A 9,568-nucleotide genomic window follows, 5' to 3' on the forward strand; every position below is an offset into this window, starting at 1 on the left:
GTCCTCGTGGTTGGTATGATCACTCCAGTACAGTTAAGCTACATTTTAGAGCCGATGATTCGATCCTTGTGGATTCCTGGCAATCTTGCAATGAACATATCAAAAGATCCTGTGACATAATTCACAACAGCTGGACATTGTGTTGCGGCTTTAGTCCAAATATAAACTCAACAAGTTATATAACGCCGGTTTAGCACGTAGGCTTTCGCGACCAATATTATCCAGGATTTCTCCACAAATCTGGCTGTCACCTGATGATGCTAGTTGTAATTACTGGCGAAACATCACACTCGGATTGTAAATGTTGTGGATTTACTCTCCAACACACCGGTGCACCGGTGTGCTGTACTAGTAACGAATTGCCATGTTTTGTTTATGTGACAAACCTTACTAATTGGCTGTCGGGTGGTGGCGGGTTTAACGACACATTTATCTTTACGCGATCTAACCCAAAAAAACCCCTCTTATGGATTATATAACGCTTTCCAACTTGTGCATGTTCTCGGAAGTTTATATTAGCCATATAAGGAGCTGACAGCTACCCAGTAAACGAGGAACGTTGGTCCAAAGTTGGTCTAATGGTTCCAACCACATGTCAACGTTGGCCCAAATGATGAATGCTTACTGGGTTAGCTATTAGGGCATTTTTAAGCTATCAGGGCATATTTAAATTATATTTTTTTTCAACGGTTTGGAAAGTTAGTTTTGGGCAACCCTTTGATCCATTTGGCTGCTTTTCAATCGGTTCAAGTTGTTCACAGTGACAACTTTACACAGTACAGTACTACAGACCTGTTCCTACTAAACTATCTATAGACTTGGTGCACCCCCACCGCCCGGTACAGACAAGAGCACGTGCATCAACGATCTCAATCTTAGTTGGAAAGCATTTTTGTATCTGTGAAGTTATATATTCAAGCTCGTGTCATTTGTGCCCAAGCTGTCAAAATGGCCTTAGGTTAGATTATTTTGCTGTTATTTTTTTTCATATGATGAGCGACTTTGTTGAGCTATCATTTGCGGCCAGGTTGCTTCAGAAAAATAAGTGAATACCTCAGTGGCCTTCGCCTGATAGGATGGGGATGGTTTCGTGTTGTATTTGTATGTGTTTGGGCGATTTATTTGCCTTTGCCTGTACTTTGCACTACCATCGTGGTTTTCACATTGTTTGTTGTTGTAACGTTCTTACCCCGTGCCCCTACTGGACATGTGAAAAAGAGCTTCATAGCTCATCGGATACCTCCAGTATAAATACTCAAGATTGAGGTTGAAATGCGTCCCGAGCACGAGCTGCCGCAGCGTGTCTCCAAGCGCCCTCTTGTGGTTGAGCACACCCGGTGCAGTCTGCTTTACAAGTGGCATTTCTGAGACGGCAAAATTTAGAATCATGTATTTGGACTGGAGGAATCCTATGAGCTCTGAAGCTCTTGTCACACATGTCTTTTGACACGGGCCGCGTGGCCGATCCGATTCCAAAGTGCGGGACTGTAAAATTGTACAGCAAAAAACATTGAAAGCTACCAAATCAGTCAAATGAGCCTATATTTATATCTGATCTGCCACATTGAGGTTTTCGTTTGACAATACTGGAAAATAATTTGCCACTTACACGTATTGGCTTGTGTCAACCACCACATTTCAGTCTTACCAAAACCACACATCTGGTTCACCGATGGAACTATTAGATTTGTTGAGCACAAGCATATGTAGCGATGCAAGAACGCTATGCCAACTCTGCCCAATGCGTGAAACCCACCAACCTTCAAACCATAAAAATCTTTCAACATTTTTTTCCAGTTAGAAATAGACTGGACTACAGTTGTGCAATTTTTTTGTATTCCAGCCCTGAAATAACAGAATTCGAATTTACTTGTCAGTCACAATCATTTAGATGTAATGCACCTAATTTGATGTTTTGCGTCTTCGTTTTTGCGCGTCGTCATGCTTTTCGATTTTAGCCCAAGGGTTGGCAACCTGCGACTCAAGGACCACCATCTTGTATTCACATACATTGCGGCTGTTAAATGAGGGTTTTTTTAAAATATAATTCGAAAATAATGGCTCGTTCTTTTTATTGCCAACAGATGTTTTTAGGCTATGAGCAAGGCCGCATGGGGCCTCCAAACTCTACACAAGGTCAACGCCGCTGTTAAATTATTTCAGAAATGTGCCAAGTGGGAGCTGCGTCACGGCAGATGGTGGTGCACCGCGCTAGGAATATGGAAAACGGAGTTAAATTCCCGGATTCCGCAGCCACAGATTTAAGAGCAGTGGCATCAGCACCAGTCATGTACCCCCCTCTCCTTCACCAACCCACACGTGCGTATGCAGAACTTATTTTGCACCAAACGTAGCCAACCGTGCTAAATTGGAGGTGTGGGGGAAGACCAACAAAGTTTTCAACCTAGATTTAAAAGTGCATATAGCTCCAGTGGCTATATGGGAAGAGCGTTCCAGACGGCCGCGGAAGCGCATTTGAAAGCACGCGATGCGGTGACCGTCTTTGTTTGATGGCTACACTAGGGAAGCGAATAAAGTAGTCGCTACGCCCCTTGACCGATACGGTGTGGAGGCCTTCATTCGGAAGTGGACTGACAAAGGCCTTGTTTGTGTTTTTGACAATAAAAAAATCACATTCATTTCTTACTTCCAAGTTTGTTTAATTGGGTGTAATTAAGGATACATGTTCACCATGAATAAAGACACAACATAAAAAAAACACCGATTACCATAGCCTTAACGGCAATGATATAATTGTTTAGCCATTTAACATGCGAGAGGCTAATAGAACTACAGTATACAACTATTACAGTACAACAGATTCGTATATATAAACATAAACAGTAAATATTTATCCAAATATTTTTGGGATAGGTTGAGATTCACTATCTTTGAAAAGTGAGACTTGGTCAAATGTAGTGAAAGGAACCGTAGTTTTTTTTTAAGTTGTGACATTCAAATGCAGTATTTGTATTTCAACATGAAAATTGGCGTGTGCCTACCTTCTACAGTACGGAGCATACATTTGAAAACTAACATTAGAAATCACCAACAATACCTACCACTCAACATAACTGGGTTACAAAGGTCTTGCTTGTAAACGAGGTGATAATTAAAAATCATCTTTATAAGCTATTAGTAGGTTATAAAGTATACACTTAACCGATGTTCTAATAATATAAGCATGCTATGGTCAAGTCTACTTAAAAAACGGACGTCAATTTTCGGTATTTTCAGTGGGAACTGAACCTACAAATCTGTACCTCAGTGGAGAGTGCAGACTGAGGCTGTTATTGATTTCCTAATGCGTGCTCCAACTTTCTTGTAGGTCACAAATGTTTGTTTTAAACTCCCCCACATCTTGTTCGAGTAATTATTAATGTGGCATTTAGGATTCTTGATATGCCCATTAGCGTTCCTAAAACTTTACTAAACCAATGTAAGTTGTGAAATCATGACCAGTCTGACAATTACACTTGCTTCTTTCAAGGGGAGCCAACAATGGAGGCGATGAGTCGACGTTTGGCTGCGGCCACTTCCTCAGTAAGACGCTCGGCTTCTGCTTTAAGATATTTATTCCTTGCCGCGAGTGTGGTCAAGAGTCCCTCCTTTTCCTTTCCCGTATCCTTCTGTCGTTTCCTGCTACGCACCACCCGCTTTCTGCCTCCTCCTCCTTCGTCTCGACCTCCTGTAGAACTTTCCTCACTCGTGCCAGCTTTCACCACCTCATCCCGCTCCAGGCGGGATGGACTGGCGTTGGGGACAATCGCATCGTGTGACAAAAAATCGGCGTTTCCCGCAAACGCAGTTTCACCACTGCCATCCGCCGCCGCCGGCGGATTGCTACCATCGGCTTCCCCAACGTCTTCTGCCAATTCCACACCTTCTGTCGCTTGCTCGCCACCATTTAACATTCCTCCATGGCTCTCCGAATATATTGGCCTCGTAGGTTGTGCATCGATGATGTCCGCACCCTGGGAAAATATGTCCTCAAAGACAAACTCACTCAACGCATAGTTGGAATCGGTTTCATCCTCATACAGAACATCCCAAAATGAAGACACCTCGTTGGTTAACGGCAACATATCAATGCCACTCTCAAGCCTCATGGCACTTCCATCTTCGGAAAAATGTGTCCCCACCTGCACTGAACTTTCTGATCTAAAGTTCATGGCGTCACTTGCAGACGGACGAGGCCCACTGTTGTACGCGTCACAAATGTCCAAGATGTCATCGGTGATGCGGTTACTGTTCAGATCGCCATCCTCCATCTAAAAAAAGAAACAAGCATTTTGTTAATCTGTGCACTTTAATAGCAAGTTACTGCAGTGTTAAAATACACAGCAATTTGTACGTGAATTGAGATATTTTAACAAGCCTGTTAATTGAAATGAATAATGCACAGTACTTTGCATTACACTTTGCCCATGTTAAAACACATTTAAATTAGCAGTGGCAAGTCATCCAGCTGAACAGACCCATTACTGGCAAATTTAACTGCACTTCAGAATCAGAATATTAATATTAGAGAAATCCGTTGAGCCATAAAGCTCTTAACAGATGGTGTAAGAAAAGAGGGTGTTCCTTGTAGTGATGGCCAAGATACTGTCAGAATACGATACCAGTCTAAACGTGAAGTGGACACAGACCAACTTATTCCTCAGTCTTGTGGTTTACATACCCTGGACCTTTCACAAAAGTGCGTGATTTGACACCTCCATGGGATATTTATTTTGCTTTACAAAAAACTAACATTCCATAACATTGAGGTGAACAGTCACAAGTTCTTTATATATATATTATCAGTTGCCAAGCACAGGTCCAAAGATCCAAGCGGCTGGCAACAAACAACGCTATTAAAGTTGTATCGGCCACACGTTTCTCCCAATTGAGCAATTTTGTGCAGGGAAATAGGCAGAAATAAGTATTTTGACCTGCCGTACGGTCATTGAACACAGCATGGACGAGATGAAACGGTCAAGGCAGTACCGTCAGTTACTAGACCAATAATAAATGCAGGGCCCTACACCTACTACTCGACTCACCTTCATGTTGCAGTTGTGGTCAGAGTCGCCGTAGAGTGATGCGACTCGCCCACTCGCACGCCGTTGATTCGAGTGCCAAACTGGGGCGGCGGAGACCTCCCCAGGTTTGTCACTGGGATCGTGTGCGGGTCGCTGGGGCCCCAGCGGGTCGGCCCAGGGCTCGTCCCACAAGCTCCCGCATGTACCAGTGCCCTGGAACCACTCGTGGGTCGGCATGCTTGCGCCGAAAAGGCTGCGTGTCGCGTCGTAGCCGAACTCAGCCTGCATTGCGCTTGGTAGTTCGGGATTGAATAATATGCGTTTGATTGATGCGCCACAGTCTCTTCTGGTGGTGGTGGTAGGGGGGGAGGAGAGACAAAACGCGCACACAAATTCAGTTTTTAAATACCCAAATACAGAAAGGCCATCTTGGTTCCCCGAGCGAAAGTTACAGATGGTCACTAATGCGCTGGCACTTTCATCTATTTTCCATTTAAACATTTAAAGCACTGTTTGCAGAACTTCTTTCGCACCGTACGTAGCCAAGCGTGCTCATCGGAAGTGCGGGTCAAGGACAAACTCGACGTTATTCCCCTGCACCTGATGCACGTAGCCACTGACGTCACAATCGTGGCCGGGAATCGATCAAAGGTTGCGGGGCACCATTAGCAGAGCGCCAACCACCGTGACCAGTAATACAACACCACATTTCAGTGGGTTACAATGCTTAAAGGTCTAATAAACGGTTTCAAATCTGGTTTTACATTAACGGTTTGAGTTAATTATTAATTAAGTTCACCCGTGTAGCCATCTGTGGGGGAGGTGATACAATAAAACCCTATCAAGCGATTGTCAAGCGTTTAAAAAACGAAGCCAGCGATCGAAACGTCGTGGGTTTTTTTTTGCTTTTATTATTTTCAATTTATTATTTAAATTAAATTTTTAAGATTTTAATTTTATTATTTTAATATTATTTTTTATTTGTTTTCTATTTACGCGACTTTACCAACACAATGGATCTTTTGCCTTTATAATTTGAAGTTTATTATTTAAATTTTATTTTGAAGATTTAAATTGTATTATTTTAATATTTTTTTTAAATTTTGTTTTCTATTTACGCGACTTTACCAAGACAACGGATCAACAATTCTTAGGGAAATCAACGCGTGTGTTTTTACCCGCTGTGCATTGCATTCGAACGTGGGGTCGCAGTGCGTGTTCACGTTTTGCAACACATTTAATGGCTCCTCCGAGGCGGTTTCAACTTGTAGCAGCCAAGCCGCGTGGTTTGTACAACACCCGAGTCGCCAGCGTCAGCTGCTTTGGCCCGCGCCTTCCGCCTCTCCCGACTTCCCCATTGCCAAGTGACGGCAGCGTGACTCTGCGAAATTACCCCGCACAACACGGACAGCCGGGGGAAGCTTGTGGCTCGCCGTGAGAATCCCCCCCCCCATGGAGGAGGAGGTATTTTCTTTAAATAGCCCACCACAGCCAGCGGCGTAACGAAATATTCATATTTCGTAAGGGGCCGCCCATAAATAACGTCACGCAACGCTCTGCGCGCCCCCCCCCCCCAACAAAAAAAATAAAAAAAACATGCTTCAAATCGCTTTAAACTATTGCCCTTGTATTGCGTATTTAATGTGGCGCTGCACTCTGTTGTCGTAGGAGATTAACATTTATTGAAAAAGTAAATTTATTTAAATAGAACGTATTCTTGGTTTTCGGTAAAGTCAAGAACCAAGGATAATGAATCCCTGCAGTCACGAAAGCTTTACATAAAATTTATTTATTTAAAGTTGTGCATTTTGATGCGACGTCACATATCTCACCCCCCACCCCCCCAGGTGCGTGACGTCATTTATGGACGGTCCCAAAGTGACTGGGCGCTCGTCACAAATACTTAACCGTAAAGGCCCCCCCCCCACCATTCACGCTCTCCGCTAATTCCTGACGTATTTATCTTGGCTCGACCCCACCAGTGTTTGAACCGGGGTCCTGTGCCTAAGGGGACCCCGGTTCAAATATTCGCCAATTACTGGCCATACCTGTGAACCCCTTAACCAGTGCCCTTATCTTGTTACTGACCAATTGAGACCTTATTGGTCACCCCCGTGCCCCTTATAAATCTCAACGTTCATCCTACAACGTTCCATTACAAGGGAGAAACACACAAAACAAATAAGACTAAAAAGTGTTTTTGCCCCATATTTAAAGGGCTGTAATGCCGTGTGGACTTGAGAACTCAAATTACCTCCACAAGAACACAGGTATGCACACAGCACATACATTACACACTTATCCTCCACGTACAATTTCTACACTACCCAATTCCTAATCATCATCGTCATTTTCTTTGGTTCTTTCGGTAAAGTCACGTAAAATGAGAATAAAATAATAAATTGATAAAATAACACAATATTCTCACGACGTTTCGGCCACAACACAAGCTGCCTTCGTCAGGTGAAGGGACGTCTGGAGGACAGCGCTGTGACTTTACCGAAAGAACCAAAGATGAATCCTTGCAGTCACGAAAGCTTTAAATCGAAATCATCGTCACCAGGTGCTTGATGAAGGCCTCCCTAAAGCCATCTTCCATCTCTCCGATGGTTCCTGCAGTGGATCCATCCATCCATCTCCTGTATATATTTAGAACTGCTTGTTGTGTTTAGTTTGTTGCTGTGACGTTCTGACCCCGTGCCAATAACTGGACATCAATGGGGGGGGGAGGGGAGAAAGAGCTTGATAGCTCATCGGATTCCTCCCGATTAAGGGAAAGTATTTGGAGACTAAATAATGAAGTATACTCCCGTGCAATACATTACATGCACAAATAACATTGCATATACAAATAAGAAGAAAACAGTCGCTCTCTCGCTACATTTCTTCCTGTCTCAGCATTCCGACAGGTGTATTTCTTTCACCCGAGGACGATTGCTCGTGTTGCGATCGAAACGACGTGATCTATTAATTCATTTTCCATCTACGGGACTTTACCGAAATAACCAAAGAATATCATTATTAATTCCTGCAGTCACGAAAGCTTCAAATCAAGATAATTAAAGTATATCGACCATACCTGATATAGATAATACATGACAAACTGCCAAGAAATCACTAAACTTTAGAGTTGATAAAAATATATAATCTTTGAACTAGTTATTACGAGGATTACATAAACGGTTGCGGTCTCTTTACCAGTTTAAACATCTATGAACACTGCGCCATTCGTTTCAATAACTGAAATTCTACCAACGTATGTACACCAATTAAAATACACTTTATCCATATATAAATCACGGTACTACTAAAATCTTTACAAAAGTAACAAATACAAAACATTGCATCCGAATGTAAAGACGTTTGGACTGCCAAAATGTAAAATGAGACCAAATTAGGTGCTGCAAAACACGAAACGCGCATGAAAGGAGGGTTATGCAACTTGACCCAGATACAGAAACCCGCTTTCATTTAAGCCCAAATGAAGAAACCCTGCCCCGTTACCCATTTAAAATACAACTGCCTCCCATCAAACCATCATCTGTGTACACACATAAACTTCGGACGCACTGATAGCAATCATATCTAGATTTAAAGCTTTCGTGACTGCAAGGATCCATACTCTTTGGTTGTATTCGGGGAAGGCCGCTTGTGTTGTGGCCGAAACGTCGTGATTTTTGTTGTTTTATTTTTTACCTACGTGACTTTACCGAATAGAACCAAAGAGTAAGCAATATCACCAAAACATGGCCATAACCAACAATATGCATCAATGCATACAAGTCCACGCATGTTACAAAATAATCACTAACAATAATTCCAAAGACATTAAGAAAACTGGCCTTGACAGCAACGAATTTGAACTGAAATGCACACACCAGCATCGATAACAGCCATCATACAACGCCACAACACATGGGGCCCGAAGCACATAGCAACAGTACACTTACACATATAATAGTTTACACACAGCGATCATGTGCGCGTTAACTCACCGCTCGAATCGAGTACTCTCTCGTGTCCCGGCGATCGCGAATAAAACATCTACGACGGGCTGTATAGCAGTACATGGTACAGCGAGCGAGGGCTGTGTTGTCCGAAGACGTGGGATGTTAGCAGTAGCCGGGAAACAACAGAAGCAGCAGCAGCAGCCCTACGGTAACCACACACACAAGGGGGGGGTCACTCCGACTGCGCAACCGTTTCCGCCCGTTCCCCTCCTTTATATAGAAGCCGGTGGACGATGACGTCACCTCGTCACGCGCCACGGGGAAATTCCCCTACGCCAGCCCCTCCCCTCCCGCGAACCCTCGCCCACCCCTCCCGTCCAACCCCGCCCCCACGCAACCCTCTCCTCCCGCCCAACTACCCTCGCCCCTCCCACTCCCACGTGACCCCTCCCAACTACCCCCCCCCACGCTCTCCTCCCGCCCAATGCTCTCAACAATAACCCCCACGCGCCCCTCCCCTGCCCGCCCAACCGCCCCCCCCCGCGCCCCTCCCCGACCAACCACCCTCGCCCCTCCCCTCACCCCGCGGAGCCC

The 9,568-nt window shown here is 44.2% G+C and overlaps 1 protein-coding gene across 2 annotated transcripts; it reads right to left on the reverse strand.

Moving 5' to 3' along the window:
* Positions 1 to 2,639: 2,639 nt before the first annotated feature.
* On the reverse strand, positions 2,640 to 9,230 carry LOC116948638 (uncharacterized). 2 transcript variants are annotated; one of them, XM_032965521.2, is made up of 4 exons: positions 9,020 to 9,230; positions 6,203 to 6,405; positions 5,046 to 5,370; positions 2,640 to 4,271 (listed from the first exon to the last, which is right to left on the reverse strand). In XM_032965521.2, the coding sequence occupies exons 2-4, from the start codon at positions 6,211 to 6,213 to the stop codon at positions 3,486 to 3,488; spliced, it is 1,122 nt and encodes a 373-aa protein (XP_032821412.1). In that variant the 5' UTR covers positions 6,214 to 6,405; positions 9,020 to 9,230; the 3' UTR covers positions 2,640 to 3,485. The 2 variants fall into 2 exon arrangements, with proteins under 2 accessions (XP_032821412.1, XP_032821413.1); XM_032965522.2 differs by lacking the exon at positions 6,203 to 6,405.
* Between the last annotated feature and the right edge of the window lie 338 nt (positions 9,231 to 9,568).

The sequence above is a fragment of the Petromyzon marinus genome, chromosome 34 (genome assembly GCF_048934315.1).
Source record: "Petromyzon marinus isolate PM22_M1 ecotype Great Lakes invasive population chromosome 34, UKy_Petmar_22M1.pri1.0, whole genome shotgun sequence".
NCBI lineage: Eukaryota > Metazoa > Chordata > Hyperoartia > Petromyzontiformes > Petromyzontidae > Petromyzon > Petromyzon marinus.